The sequence below is a fragment of the Eschscholzia californica genome, unplaced genomic scaffold (assembly GCF_041429995.1).
Source record: "Eschscholzia californica isolate CP2 unplaced genomic scaffold, dmEscCali1.0.p SCAF_1, whole genome shotgun sequence".
Taxonomy (NCBI): Eukaryota; Viridiplantae; Streptophyta; class Magnoliopsida; order Ranunculales; family Papaveraceae; genus Eschscholzia; species Eschscholzia californica.
The window spans coordinates 36,258,615-36,274,805 of NW_028238198.1; the positions used below are offsets into that span (position 1 = coordinate 36,258,615).

Below are 16,191 nucleotides of genomic sequence, written 5' to 3' on the forward strand. Positions count from 1 at the left end.
GTTTAAACATGAGCAGCATATATAAAATGTCTCCCTTCCAAATTTTACTCTCCATAAAATTTGTCAAAATTCACAATTTCTCTCCGAAATTCTTTCTTATTTCTCCAAAATGGCAGTTTTTTAAAAATGATTATTCAAAAGTTAATTTAATTGGAACATTTTAGAATGGGTAAAACCTTATCTCAAAAAAAATATAGCCTTTTAGATGCATGACAATTGAGAAAAACTCTTGTTGTTTATCACGGTCAACCACATTGTCATTTGTCAATACCCCTCACTCAGAACACTATCAAATCATGCTCCAAATGCACCACAAGGGCATCACCTTGATCTCTTCTTTTCCCCTTTTGCAAACTATCACTTTCTTAAACTCTTGTTCTTACTAGGGCAAACACTAGACTCAATTTCATGGCATTTGGATCCTGATACAATTACATGGATACGAATATACGATCCAAAAGCTGATTATTACATTGAAAATAGTCTTCCCATCGTGATGCCTGCCCACTACAAATGATGTCAGAATTTCAAATAGTCAGACTGAAGCGATTGCAATAAAGGCTGAATAAACTTCATATAAAGTATAAAACAAAAGAGAGTAATCATCTTCCTCTAAGCCCATTACAACTTCACATTAATTAATACGTGTCGCTTCAAAAGGACTGGACTAGTAGATGGTTGTGGATGGAAATAGGGACTTCGCGAAAAGTCACATAGCCTTTCCTTGGTTATTGATTGCAGAATCAGCTTAACCCAGACCTGTCCCAGCTTTTTTCTGTGGTGCATCAGCCTTAACACGTGGAGGCCTAATTATACGATCGACTAGTCCATATTCTAAAGCCTCTTGAGCGTTGAACCGCTTCATTCTACTAAGATCCTTGTTGATCTGTGACATACATAAAATCAAAATGCACTTGGTTAAACACCAAAAATCAACTCCTCCCTGGGAGAAACCAAGCCACTCCCATGCCTACAATTGAATATGTAACATCAATGCCATACAAAGAAGTTTTCAATAGCTTTATAGAGCCACATATGTGATATCTTGTGCAGTTCCAACGGAGTCTAAAAGTCTTGAATGGAAATATGATTCAGTTAAAAGACACAGATAGTGAAATACAGTTAAGTTGCACTTTCGTTTTTACTATTAAAATATGTGAAAGTAATCTAAACAAGGAACCCACATCTTAGATATCTAGATTTGTAAATAAATCTTTGTGACTTTAACTTGGCATGCCCATAGAACGAGAGTGAAAAAATAAGATATGAGATGGTTGACTGTGATGAAAATACAAAACAAATATAGACATACAACCAACAATTGACGGCCGACAGGAGAAAGTACCAACAGTTTGTGGCCATTCATACAAATCAAGAATTCTAAAAGGACGAGAGGAGACTGGATATTAATAGATAATGGTGTTGATAAAAAAGAAAAGCTACATTTAGTTTAGAACTGAGTAGCTAGAGTAGTATAAAACGAGATATAAATAGATAGATATTGTCATCAGAATATCATTAGAACGTGATGATGATGATTATGATGAATAGTTACGATGATTTAAAAAATTGATTATTGGAACACCTAATTTGGGTACAACCAATGATCAAGAAATAGGAATTGTTAGCATATGTCCCCAAGTCCTATAAAACCTATACCATGTTATGGCAAAAATTATATCTTTGATATTAACTGTAGAATAATGAACAGTAGCAAGTTAAATGATGCTGCGTCAGTAGGAAAGAAAAATAAAGAGTCAGATTCACTTATCGAAGAAAGACAAATATGTTTCAGTTACTAGGAAAAGATACCTTCTCAATAGGTTGTCCTGTCTTTTTGGACAGCTCTTCAAAGAGGTAGTCTCTGATTCTCAGAAGCTCATTTGCTTCATTGCGGATATCATCAGCCTGTCAAGATATCCAGACATCAATTTTTTAGAGAATCTTCAGATGATATTCATCCTACTAAAGCTTTCAGATGCAGCTATGACGAGTTTCCGCAGTACCAAAGATCTACCTGTCCACGAGCAGCCCCAGCTGGAGATTGCAGGGCAATTCTTGAGAGAGGCATTGCAAAGCGGTTGTTCTGTACGATTGGTATATAACAAAATTAAAAATATAAAAGAAGTGAGAATCTGAATTTCTAACAAAGAAAAGGTTCCTAACAGGTGGAAGTTCAGGAAATTAGAGGATCACTATGAAGATATCTATTCATCTACAGGATGAATCGTTAATATCAGTCTATCACTTAGATATATGAAAATTGTGGGATAAAGAATCCGTAGATGGAATACGTAGGGACGGAGTAGAATGTTTGAGAGCATGTATGACCTTATCGCCAGCTGCTAGAAGAAAACCTGCCAAATTATAGGCAAAGCCCACACAATGTGTACCAACAGGACTTTTCAAGCTCTGCATTGTATCATATATTGCCATGCACGGAGTAAGCTGCAAAATAATGAAATATATTCATCAGAACGCAGCAAAACAAGGAATGAGATTCAGAAATTAAGATTAGAACTTTGATTATCAAAGATAAAACTTCTAAGAACTCACATCGCCACCAGGGCCATTGATATATAGATAGAGCATTTTGGAAGAATCCATACTGTCAAGGTACAACATTGTCGCCAAAATTTGGTTGCTAAGCTCCTCGTCTACCTCTTGTCCAATAAAGATGACACGTTCTCTATACTGCAAAACACAAATCCTATTCAGATTTCGGATTTATAAACAACATAAAGCAAAATATGTAGCTCACATGGAGATTCATTACAGCAGAATCATGAGATTTGGGAAATGTCTACAGACGTGTTCAAGGTTAGGATGATTAGTGGTGGCCCTTTACATTAAGACCTAAACTAAAAAATGATTAGCCCTATTCTGATGTTACACCTCTCAATACCAATGGAACCTATAAAATAATATAGATACAGAAGTAAGGTTACCTAATAAGAGGATCGCTCCGGTACGTGGTACGGGGTCCGCTACCATGTGAGTATTGGGTACGCTAGGGGTATACTTCTTTGGTACGCCATTTTCGATTGCAGTACGTTTTGGACTATTTTCCTAGACAATATATACTTTTTACGATGCATTTATAATAACACAACTACTCTTAGACATCTTATCTCCATTAAACTTGTAGTTAACTACCCTACTAGTTGATTTTATTGATTTTACACTTACTTTGGGTTAATTAAAATTAAAATTTCTTGTATGCTAATTTTGGAGTACTGGATCACGAACCCACCCAAAAATGGTACGAGGAATCCCGTGTCCGGTACGCAAGGGGGAGGAGAGTATCTAGTAATGTTTGTACAGAACAGGGAAATTCTGTATTGCACACCACATTAGAGTTTGAATTTTTTCTTTTTTCCTGCACTATTCAGTAGATAAACACCGAAAATTGTAACTAAAGTACCTCTCGACCAATTGGAAATGTTACTGATACTCTTCAGTACTTATATGTACTATATTTAGTAGGTTAAGAAGCAAACTAGAGACCATAATTTCTGATACACTGAATTTTTCAAAAGCTTCCCTAAAGAAGTATCTATTGTTTCCTTTATACTCAATATAACCCTAATTAGATAAACCTGTAAATCTGTAACTTACAAGAGCATTCCACAAATCAACCCACTGCCAAGTTCCTTCACCTGGTGTTCTGTAGGGAACTCTAGGTGTACCAATGGGCATCATTCCAATGCGTGCTCGAGTTGCTTTTTTACTTGACCTGCAGACAATGAGACACCACATGCATGTTGAATCAGCTATATCTAACAAACCAACCAATAGTACAAGATGAAAAATATAAACCTAGACAAGTTAACATATGTGCATGCAATATTTAACTGCACGCCACTAGGGAGTCAGATTTTGTAGGCTAGAGTGTAGATGACTCAGCCGTTTGATCATGCAACGACTTCATATCTTCCAAAATTGTAACAAGGATGATGAAAAGACCATCTCACCAATCACATTATGATGCCTTTCTCTTACATACCCATTTTATAGTAGGCCTATAAAATCACAGTTGCCCCACTGAATGATGCCGTACTTCCACTTGCACTTCCTACTACATTCCCCTTAACCATCCCACCCTTCGTTTATCATAAATTTATACAGATACGTGTGTCAATCTCGAGAATTTCACATTTAAGACGTCTGGAGTGTATTAGGAAGTGTAAGTGGAAGTACATTTAGAATTATTCTTAAAGTTAAAAGAAACAAGTAGCACTTAGTTCAAAGAAAACTTTAAAAATAATAAATACCCATAAGTGTTCAAATCAATATCAAAGAGTGAAATTTATTTGGGTTCATTGATATGAATATAGAAACTGCAGTAATCACTTAGGCTAAAATGTAGAACACATGAACTATGATAATAAAATTAAATTAAACTCTAACCCTTACGTCTTTTTAAGATAACCTAGCAATGTCCCTAGTCCCTCTAGGGTTTCTGATGAAAAAAACTTCAACACCACAAAATAGAATGAAAAAAAATACACAAAATAATGAAATTAGTATCACTTGCTTAGATAGGAGGCTTTTTTGAACTTTTTCATGGAATTCAACAGTCAAATTAGGTTTCTTGGATCCGAAGGTGCCTGCAAAAATTAAGATACTAAAAGTAAGAATATAAGTATCAATTGAGAAAGGGGGAATAGAAAATTAGGGTTAAAAAGGAGCATACTTGATGAATGGAGCTTCAATCCTGCAAAAACTTTGTTGCAATTGAGAGAAGGTTGAGGAACGATACCTCCACTCTGAGATTGAAAACACGAAGAACATGTCGAGTGAAGTAGAGCTGCCATTGTGAGAAGGAAGAGAGTTTAGAGAGAAGAAGGGGGGAAGAGATAATTTGGGTGTCAAAAATTCAAGCTTTAGGAAGAGAAACACAGATAGAAAGACCTAATAGATGTTGATCACTAACACAATTGTTTAGGTATTAGTGATTTAGTTTTCGAACACGTGTGCCCCAAAATCATCTCGGTTATTCTTGGGATAACTTTAGTTTGGTCCTCTAAAGATGACTACCATACGAAAATAGACCTAATTTTGACCAGCTTTCAAAGTGGGCCCTTACACTAACTTTGTCTAATTTTTCTCATGACATATGTTTCGATTTCCTAACTTTTCCTTTCTTATATCTTGTTAGATTTTGTATTTTTTCAATGCAAGAGAGATAAATTCTCCTTATCTTCATATCTCACCCTCTTCATCCTCAACTTTTCTCCACAACAAACTTATTTTCCAACAATTGTGTGTTACTGGAAAGATGTTAATGTTAGACTATTTATTTTATTATCAAAGATGAATATAAACTTGTATATTCGCCGTCAGGTTTGTTATTCGCAATCTCTAGAAGAAAAAAGATAGTAATGCGTTTTAAATAAAAAGATGTTTAATTTTAAACAAAAATTAGTAAGAAGAGGTTGCAGATATGCAGTTATTTAATGAGTTAACCTAAAAAAAAACTTTACCAACTGCGAACTTTCAAAACTGTGCCACTTTATTCTAAACAATCGAATGTGACGTTAATATGATTACAAAGAGTGTAAAATCAGTAATTATTTAGTTTTGAGTATTGACTTGCAAAGCTAATTGCATCAAGAGAGTATCTTAACACTAATTTTGTTCTGAAGGCTTAAGCTTATTTTTTATGGTCGCGGCTTTGGGGAATAAAGAAAATTCTCTGGGGAATAAATTCTCGAGGGAATCCAGATTTTTTTGAAAATTCTCTAGGGAATAAATTTTTATGGGGAATACAGAATACATTTTTTTGAAAGTTCTCCTCCATCTCATCACCTCTCTTTACCACTTCATCTTCTCGACACCTCATCATCTTCTCCGGCGAAAGTCGCCGGCCAGCGACCTTCAAACATAAATTTTTTTATTTATTTATTTTCTCTCTCCTTTGTCTCTCTAAATTTTTTTTTTCTTTTCTCTCTCTCTCTCTAGAACAGATCTAGAGAGAAAAGGTCTGTTCGTGAGAACAGATCTGGTCTGTTCGTGAGAACATACCTTCTCTCTCTAGATCTGTTCTAGAGAGAGAGAGAAAATAAATAAAAAATTAGAGAGAGAGAGAGGAGAGAGAAAATATAAAAAAAATTATGTTTGAAGGTCGTCGGCCAACGACTTTCGCTGGAGAAGATGATGAGGTGTCGAGAAGATGAAGTGGTAAAGAGAGGTGATGAGATGGAGGAGCCTTTTTTATAGCATCTTCTAAAATTAGAAGCCCCTTAGCAATAAAAAGAAACATAAAAAGTCAATCTTATTTGACTAATTTTAAGAAAAGTCTTTATTCCCCGGAGAATTTTCTTTATTCCCCAAAGCCGCGACCTTTTTTATGTGCGGACTTCAGTCTTGTTAACCTTTTAGACCTTATAAGCATTATTCTTTGGTAAGTTAATTTATCCTCGTATTTTTAAATCAAATTTCTTATTTTAGTCAATCCATTTACTCTTCTACTCAAAGGAGGTTCATTCCAATCTAAATACTGGTATTATGACTTTAAAAGAGATTAAATAATTTATAAAACAACAAATAAAATGGCTTTCTTGGTCACCAGACCTCCATTAAATCCAACGAATTTATCGTAATCCGACTAAAACAAGGACCGCCATTTCCTCGTAATCCCACTTCAACCAATTCCGACTACTCCATCTTCATCTTCTCAACACAACCCTAACATTTCTCCTTCAACCCAGCAAGAAATCTCCACCTTTCATGGATTCATCGCTCGTGTTTCATACAATTTATGGTCGTCAAACAATATAGCTTCACCTTCTGTAAACAAACTTTGTCAGTGCCACAGACTACCTAACTCAATTGGGTCATGTCGATCATCTCAATAAGGCTTATATTTGAGCCTATCGCCACAATCACCAACTCGTGGGACTTACCGGTCGGAATCTGGCATCCCATCATTGTATTCTGCACCAGTTGTATTTCTGCTAAGAGACGGTGATGAAATGATGGTATCAGGTGGTTAATCCTCTTCTGTTAGTGATATCCAAATAAATTTTAAATATCCAGAGTGATAAAACCCAATGTTAAGGCCCTAAATCTGCCTCAACATTCAGTTGCTCTATCGTTTTTGTTAAAATACTAGATTTCTGTCGCATCTTATGAACGCAACAGATCCCTCTTGACTAATGTCGTTTTGGTAGATCACACTAATTTTGATTTGAGAAAATGAAAACACAAATATAAAGTGAAAAAAAACTATAACGTGAAGATGAAGAGAAAGAAAGAGAAAAAACATATAAATTTCAAATTAAACAATTTATTGGATAGAGAAGAAATTGAAATTCCAACTTTAATATTTGAAAAGAATATCATAACCGATTGTTGACACTAATACCCATCTATTTTGAGTCGATTTACATGAAGAAGATTTTATATCAGTCGTTGAATGCGATCTTTATCAAACTCCCAATAAAAGTGGACGACCAAATGATGAGACATGAAAATGTCTCGTCTGAATCTCTTAACTTGGGCTAGTTATTCCATTTCGAGCAGTTACTCTGATGAATTGATTGTTTCTCTTACCCAGGTGTCTTCTGAAGAATTGTGCACGATAAATAGATAAAAAACAGGAGAAAGACACACAAAGGGGCATTTCTATCATTTGGTGATGAAGGGTACTCTAATATTTTTGGCCAATGTGATTTAGCGATGAAAGTAGAGTCCGAGAAGAACCCAACGGCGAAAGCGGAAGTCAAATTGGAATCCGGGCGAGAAAGTTAGAGCAAGTCAAAGTCGGGGTCAAAATTATCAATTGACCAAGTCGTCCAGACACCATGAAATCTAACGGCGAATGTGAAGTTTTTGGTACATCTTCGCTAGTTTTTCCCTCGAACCTTTCCAATTGCTTTTGAGAAGATCAAGAGCTTCAAACGTGGCTCCTCTACTTGGGACACGAGCAATCAACTTGATCTCTCACCTTGTTGTTAGCTAGCACACCAATGGTGGTTGGAAGAAGAACACATTTCTTCTTTGACTAGATAGATAGTAATGGGAATTAGCTCACTTTCTCCCCTCTACTTGATGTGGTAGAGTAAGAAAGCTTAGAGAGAAATTCCACACCTTATTCTCTGCCCTAAGAGTGTTTATATAGAACCCTAATAAGAATTTACCTCCTTTTAGGTTTCCTAAAACACCCTTTAGAATAAGATTTAGGGAAATTATCGAAAATAGCAATTAGTTGATATTTTCTCAATTCCCTAAGGAGATGACGTCCAAACCAAGCCAAAATTGGCAGACTTAACGTTCATAACATAAGGAAACGTCCCTCCAAAAATCAGCCCAATCCGAGCCCTAAAAGTGCCCGAATCGATTTAGGCCCAAAACCCCATTTTTGGGCTTTTTGTACTATCTTTGCCTAATTTCTCTTTAGGCCTATGAGATATATTTATGGGACATTCCCATTATTATATCTCACTCCCACTAGTCATATCCTAGATCAAATTGACACTCTTATGTGTAACCCGTTGTAGGATCCAGTCGAAGTTAGCCGCGAATTACTTCGTAATTCGACGGTCGTGGTTGGTTTCTAGCTTAAACTCCACGACCCCTAAATCAACCAGACTTGATGATCTTCTACATCAATTGCCCTATCCGACAAATTGTTCGCATTGTCACCTTGGTCGAAGGACATCTCCTTCAACTCCTTCAGTCCTTTCCATACACATGGATACCGTTGATAAAGTGGGTTGCGCCAATATTCTCTAGCTGCGATGTACCCTACAAGTCCCTCATAACAGCTACACATGGAATCCTACAAGCATCACTCGATTGGTTAAATCCCAAAATTTTTGGGAATTTGTTTTTCTCTTTCCCTTTTATCTTCTGCTTCTCTCTTAAAAATTGAAATTAGAGAGAGAATAGAACTGGAAATAAAGAGATCGATGATTTAAAAAAAAGATTTCATATGAGTTTCTCATTATAGAGAAATCAGAGAGTTGTGATGGATTTTATTTAGAGAGAAATAATATGGAGAAGATTCGATTGACAGAGATGCAAAGAGAGAGGTTTTATTTTCTCTTTTCTTTTGGTAGCCAAGATATGGACAAACAACAAATTTATACGGACAACAGATTTCGGACCCAATGCAAGTTTAATCTTAGTTGACTTATTTGACCTCTACTTGATTGGGGGACATAATTTTTAGGACTCAAATATTAAAACAAGAAATAACCTGGATCATAAAACAAACACTAAACCTAAGTAAAAAAAGTTTCGTTCTTCGTCTTCTTTCTGTTTTGTTTTCTTCTTTTCGCTGAAGCGGTATGTATCATAGTTGATGGTACCGGCTTGAAGAAGCAAAATACATAATGGAGTTTTGGATTGATCTTTGACACAAATTAGTGCCTTAGTCTAGGAACAAGAACAAAGATTCTTGTTTCTAAATTCTAATTGTGTTGGTTCTTCCTCTGTTTGGTGATGATAAGAGTTCTTATGACTATTGGGTAAGGAGGATTGTTAAATTTATTTAAACTCAAAATTAATGAGTAGATATATTTTATTGGTTAAGTAATTAGAGAGTTAATTTTAGTGGGGTTAATGTACTAGTTAGTGGAGTTAATGTACTAGTAAGTGGGTTAATGTGCTAGATAGTGGGATGATTTTAGTATTGGTCTTAGTTAGTGCTTGAAGTTTTAGTCTATAAATAGACAAGTCTTTGTAGTTCATTTCAGATCAAATCAAGTCAAGTAATTCAATTCAAGTTAAATATCTTCTTTATTCTTCTTTGTTTCTGCAAGTACTTTTAATTTCCAACATTTGGTATCAGAGCTAGAATTATTTTGTGATTACTAACCGAATTAAAAAATGAAGGGATCAATCTAACCTCAGCTTCCGCGATTTTGTGGGAAAATTTTTTATCAATGGTGTATCCAAATGAAAGAATTGTTTGGCTTCCAGGAAATTTGGGAGATTGTCGAATTTGGGTATGTAGAACCAGTTGATCAGGTAGCACATGAAGCTCTCTCTCAGGTCCAGAAAGATAGTTTGAGAGAGAACATAAAGAAGGATAAGAAGGCATTGTTCTTTCTTTATCAAGTTGTTGATGAGATTGTCTTCGAGAAAATCTCAAGAGCTGAAACAGCTAAAGAAGTGTGGGATTTGTTGCAAAGATCCTACAAGGGCGATGAGAAGGTAAAAAATGTAAGGTTGCAGACTTTACGAGGTGAATTCGAATCTCTTAATATAATTAACTCTGAAAGTATTTCTGATTATTTTTCTAGAGTTCAGTCTATTGTTAATCAATTGCGGGTTAATGGTGAAAAGTTAACTGATCTACGTGTTATTGAGAAAATCATGAGGTCATTGACAGGTCGTTTTGACTATGTTGTCGCTGCAATTGAGGAAGGAAAAGACCTTTCAACTATGTCAGTTGAAGGTCTAATGAGTTCATTATGTTCTTATGAACATAGGATGAACCAGAGAGCTGCTGCAGGGTCTATTGAACAAGCTTTTCAAAGCAAAGTGACTCTGCTTGAAAAAGGTGGTTCTAATGGTGAAGAGAGTCATGGTAAAGAATCCAAAAGAATTGGAAGGTATGACAAATCTAAAGTTAGATGTTTTCGTTGTAAAAAATTAGGTCATTATAAGTCGGAATGTAGAGTTTCCAAAAAAATACTCAGAGCATGCTAACTTTGCTGAAGATGATGTAGAAGAGGGAGAAATTCTTTTATTAGCTTGCAGAATAAATAAAGATTCAGGTGAAGATTCGGATGAAGATTTAGATGATTATGCGGTAGAAGTGATGAAGATGCAGTTTGGGACTGTCTTATTAAAGAAGATCATCAAATAAAAATTGATATTGATGATGAGACAGTAGCTTCAGAATCTCAAGTAATTGAGATTCCACCTATTTCTCTGAATATTCATGAAAACTCAAATCCAGAATTATATCCCAGTTCAACTTGTATTCAAGTTATGTCGTCGAGGTTTGATGAATACGTTGTAAGCAATGATAATGAGGACTCTAACGAAGATTTTGGAAGTTTTGCATTTTTTGCAGATTGCAATCCTATTACTTTTAAAGAAGCAGTAAAAAATGTGGGGCAAATTTCAGCTACGGATGATGAAATTCATTCAATTGAGAAAAATGATAATTCGGGGTTAAATTATCTTCCTACAGGAAATAAGACAATTGGGTTGAAATGGTCTTCCAAAAACAAGTACAAACCAGATGATGGTCAAGTAGACAAATTAATTGTGAAAGAGTATGATCAATAACCAGATTAATGTGCAGTTTTTAAATTGAAGAACAAGTGGCTAATGTTTTTATTAAGCCATTGAAGGTCCATTTATCTTTCAAGTTGAAGATTATGATGGACGTTATGTCGTTTGAGTTTAAGGGAGGGTGTTAAATTTATTTAAACTCAAAATTAATGAGTAGATATATTTTATTGGTTAAGTAATTAGAGAGTTAATTTTAGTGGGGTTAATGTACTAGTTAGTGGAGTTAATGTACTAGTTAGTGGAGTTAATGTACTAGTAAGTGGGTTAATGTGCTAGTTAGTGGGATGATTTTAGTAGTGGTCTTAGTTAGTGCTTGAAGTTTTAGTCTATAAATAGACAAGTCTTTGTAGTTAATTTCAGATCAAATCAAGTCAAGTAATTCAATTCAAGTTAAATATCTTCTTTATTCTTCTTTGTTTGTGCAAGTATTTTTAATTTCCAACAAGGATAACGTTTGAAAGAGAAAAACAGAAACTACAGCAGTTATCTTCAAGAATTCATGGAATCATGAGTCCCACTCACATTCTCTCTGTAACTTATCTTTCTTAATAGGCAAATATTTTCTCATTATCAAACTTGGCGTATGGTTCAAAAAAGTTTTTTTTCAACCAACCCAGTTCATTAATTCATTCATTGAAAACCAGGGATATGGTTGTTTATTGATAAAGAGGGTTGGTTTTTAACCAATAAAGTTCATGTCGCTGTGGTTTCTCAATGGTGATTCTCAGTTTCCATATAAGCACCCAACCAGAAACCAAATGAAATTTACTAACCAAATTTTAAGTTCAACAACCATAAACCAAATATAAGAATGCTGACATTGATATAAGAATGATGATTTTCTTGGTTTTGCCATGATCGACCACCTCTCCCACAATTTCTCTCTATAAATTAAGTAGATGATAATGAAGAAGAAGGAATAACAAGATGATAACTGGGGTTTATGAAAAAAATTGGGGATGAACTTAAATTAAAAATGGTATTTTCGAGGGGACATTAGTCAAAACATATTATTTTAGTGTCCCCTATAAATTTGTTGTCCACTTAAGATTTCTAATTTTTTTTATTTGTCCATATAAAATTGTTGTCCATATAAGGTTTTTGGTTGTCCATATATTGGCGACCTTTCTTTTTAGATATATATTAGAAAACAGAGATGGTAAGAGCTGAAGATGGAATTCGAAATCAAAAGCATAGAGAGCACATGAAGGAAAGAAGATGGCTTCCATTACTGGTATCAAACCAATAGCGATTCATACAAGCTAAATCTTCCAATCGATAATTTGGGCAAAGAAATAATTTCAATTTAATGAATTTATTTGTATCTGTATCCAATTTATTTGGATCTCTATCAAGAGGCTTGCTCTCATCCAAAAATGGACCGCAGTTCCTTATGTTGTTCTCATTGCAAAATACTTTATTTCTATCCACAACATTCATATTCTCCGAATTTAAACAAATTCGAATTCGCAGTTCTCTACGATGTCTAGGAGATGAAATATTTTCAGGAACAAGAAACTCATAATGATTTTCATCTTTATTCCCAAGGACCCCTTCATGTCTTTGTTTTGTAATGGATTCATCAAAAAATTCTTATCAACATTTCCTTTTGCTCGGCATTTTCAATTAGTTTGGTCTTTACTCTTATGGACCAGTGAAATAGTTATAGTTTGATACATAATAAATTGCCCATCCCATTTTATAGCCAGGCGAACTGGTTTGAGAATCAATATTCCTTTTTGATCAATTTTGTAAGAGTTGGACCCCTTTGAATCAACATTATATCCAGACTCATTTCTCCTCTTTGAATAGAGGATATAACAATTTTCTTTGGATTTTTCAGTCTAAGCAGGAGACAATATACCTTAATATTATTGATTATTTTTTACTCAAAGGCTCATCCCATCTCAATTGTACCCATTTACTGATCCCATGTTTCACGGAATCGATCCCCCTTTGACTGTACAGAATATGTGGAGCGCAACATGTCTGGAAGCACGGGAGAACGCTCTTTTGCTGATATTATTACCAGTATTCGATACTGGGTCATTCATAGCATTAGTATACCTTCCCTATTTATTGCGGGTTGGTTATTCGTCAGCATGGGTTTAGCTTACGATGTGTTTGGAAGCCCTTGGCCAAACGAGTATTTTACAGAGAGCCGACAAGGAATTCCATTAATAACTGGCCGTTTTGATCCTTTGGCACAACTCGATGAATTTAGTAGATCCTTTTAGGAGGCCCCAATGACTATAGATCGAACCTATCTAATTTTTTACAGTGCGATGGTTGGCTGTTCACGGACTAGTTGTACCTACAAGGTGGAACATTTAGAAATCAGAGATAGATGATGAAGAGATTCAATTGAAACCCATAGAGAAGTCCGATCAATGAGCTGGACTTAGTGAGAGAAAGAGATTCGATTGAGATATATTCTTCATTGAGTATGGAAATTTAGAGAGATTGAAGAGAAGATTTCATAGAGAGATGGTTGGAGATTCATATCTTTGCTATTGTCAGATAGGGAATATGGAGTTGTTGACAGAGAGAAATTCGATTGATATAATATCAAAAATCTTGTGAGAAAGAGAAGTAATTTCTTATATAGAAATTTCACAGAGAGATAGAGAAATCAGGGAGAGAGCTATTTGAGTCTTATTGGGTTTTATTCTCTTATATAACAGGGGATCTCATCTTTTAGAAAAAAAAAGGGAACTCAAATTAGAATAAACTTTGGTCCTTTTTCTTCTTCTTCTTCTCTAGGGCTTCAACTAAATATCTAGAGAGAGAGAAGAAGAAGGAGAATAGAGATAGAAACAGAATTCACCTTCTCTTCTTCATTTTCCTTTCTGATTTTCTAGAGAGTTAGAGAGGAAGAGACTGTAAAAGAGCTTATTTTCTTGTTATTTTATGAGAAGATATAGATAAAAAGAGTATTTAAAGAAAGAGAAAATTGTAAAGAAAGAGAGAGTTTGAATTGATTTCTTTTCTTCTATTAACAGAGAGAACTTTGTAGAGAGAAAGAGATGGTTCATTGAATTTTGAGAGAACAATATAAGAGATTCTTCATCATATTTTATTTTTATTCTTCATTTTCTTCATCTCCTTTTCTTTGTGAGAGAGAAAAGAGAGTGAACAGAGTGAACAAAGAGAATGAGGGTATTTGCACTTGCGTTTTCTTTGTGAGAGAGAACCTCATCGTCAACTATCCGTCTCACGCAACAAGGAGGAGCAATCTGATCTATAAGCTAATTATTCAGTGATCTTCTCTTCTCTTACTTTTAATTTTTAATGAGAAAATATTTTATGAGTATGCAAAGTATGAGTAGCCAAATCTTCATCTAGATGTAAGATGAAACTTCGAGCAGAAGTAATTAGTTTATTCTCTTTCTTTTCGTGATTCTTATGATGTGCATCATTGTTTAATTATGCCTATTTGATTCCATAGAGTAATGATAGTAACTTCATCGTTTACACTTATAGCTTGATAGGTCATGCTTAGAAGAGATTTTCTTTGATGATTTATACTTGTTGTTTGATAGGTGATATCTGGGATATGATTATTTAGGATTTCAATTTAGCATAATTCATTCCGAATATATTTGTTTTATATGCTCAGTGTTCCGATGTTTAGACGAAACTACTTCACTAAATATTGAGTTATAAAGGTAGAGAATCATGCTAGGAGGGAAATGATATTATTTATGTTAGTTCGAGGCGGAATCTGAACTCTAGAGTTCTCTCTCATTTTGATATCTTCGACGACTAGTTCTTGGTCTCTTTTTGTTTAAGTATTTTATTATTCTTATTGTTTAATCACAGAAACCAAATCATTCGAAGAAAATCGGGCTAGTTCTAAGTTTTAGAATAGGTTGGCTTAGTCTCTGAGGATCGACCACGGTCTTACCGGGTTTTTATTACTTGACGCCCGTGCACTTACGGGTGGAGACCTTTTAAGGAAACTTTCTAGGCCCATCACCAGACTTATCTCTCATGTGACCGACTTAGCTGTTTTATTACAATAGATGAATTTAGGGGTGGGAAAACGGTTCGGAAACCCGGGGGCCAGCCCGATCCGCCCGGACCGTTTACACTCGCAGACCGATTGGAACCCGATCCGAGCATACCCAGCCCGATGAACCGGGTGTTAGTGCGCGGGACTCGGACAGGGGCTCTAATTCGAGTCCCGACCCGAAAAGCCCGTCCGTGACGATCCGCCCGCTACCTGATGTATAAGCCCGCCCGATACCCAATCCCCAATCCAATAGCTCGGCCTGTCCGCCCGGTAGAAAATTCTCGTACCATCTTTAGATCCAACGGCGGAGGTAGGGTGTCTCTTTAAAATACAACTTAGTCGTTGGATTAAAGAGGGGCGCCCCTTCGAATCTATAAAGAGTGTTAGTACTAAACGTTCGCGGAAGCTATCGAACCTATCCTAGTAATTCATCTGATTATGAAAATTAATCGAAAAGCTACACCAAAACTAAATATGTAAACAGAATTAACGAGGTTCGGCTTAAAGCCTACGTCCTCGGGCGAACAAGAAAACTTTATTGAATGATAGATGAAAACGACTTACACAACCCGCAAGTTCGTCCCAAGACAGTATAGAAAATAACCTTCTATCTCTCTCTCTCTCTTGCTCTCACTCTATGTTGAATAGTTGTTATGTTGTGTTGTGTTAACACTCAAGAATATCCTATATATATATATATATATATATTATAAACCGACTAAAGTCACCACCGACTCAAATTTCACCGGCTTCAATTGCTTCAATTTGGAGACTCCAACCCCACCGACTTCAATTGGAGACTCCAATCCCACCGACTTCAATGTATTCTCACCACCAACTCTCACAATTCTCCACCTCGTACACAATTTGATATACTTCAAATTTTGGACGAACACCAGCTCTACTCCTTGTAAGATAAA

At 35.4% G+C, this 16,191-nt stretch overlaps 1 protein-coding gene across 2 annotated transcripts; it reads right to left on the reverse strand.

The window, feature by feature from the left end:
* Nucleotides 1-448: 448 nt before the first annotated feature.
* On the reverse strand, nt 449-4,972 carry CLP2 (CLP protease proteolytic subunit 2). Of its 2 annotated transcripts, none has more exons than XM_086652959.1 (8): nt 4,697-4,972; nt 4,534-4,610; nt 3,619-3,736; nt 2,557-2,694; nt 2,332-2,448; nt 2,018-2,086; nt 1,813-1,908; nt 449-886 (listed from the first exon to the last, which is right to left on the reverse strand). In XM_086652959.1, exons 2-8 carry the CDS (start codon nt 4,566-4,568, stop codon nt 749-751), a joined length of 711 nt encoding a protein of 236 aa, XP_086509085.1. In that variant the 5' UTR covers nt 4,569-4,610; nt 4,697-4,972; the 3' UTR covers nt 449-748. The 2 variants fall into 2 exon arrangements, with proteins under 2 accessions (XP_086509085.1, XP_086509084.1); XM_086652958.1 differs by having other exon boundaries at nt 3,619-3,739; nt 4,541-4,610; nt 4,697-4,839.
* Nucleotides 4,973-16,191: the final 11,219 nt, after the last annotated feature.

Coding starts and splice junctions, on each gene's coding strand:
- CLP2 (XM_086652958.1), bottom strand. CDS start 4,817: ATGGCAGCTCTACTTCACTCGACATGTTCTTCGTGTTTTCAATCTCAG. Junction 4,611..4,696: donor ATTGAAGCTCCATTCATCAA/GTATGCTCCTTT, acceptor TAATTTTTGCAG/GCACCTTCGGATCCAAGAAA. Junction 3,740..4,540: donor GTTCAAAAAAGCCTCCTATC/TAAGCAAGTGAT, acceptor TCTCATTGTCTG/CAGGTCAAGTAAAAAAGCAA.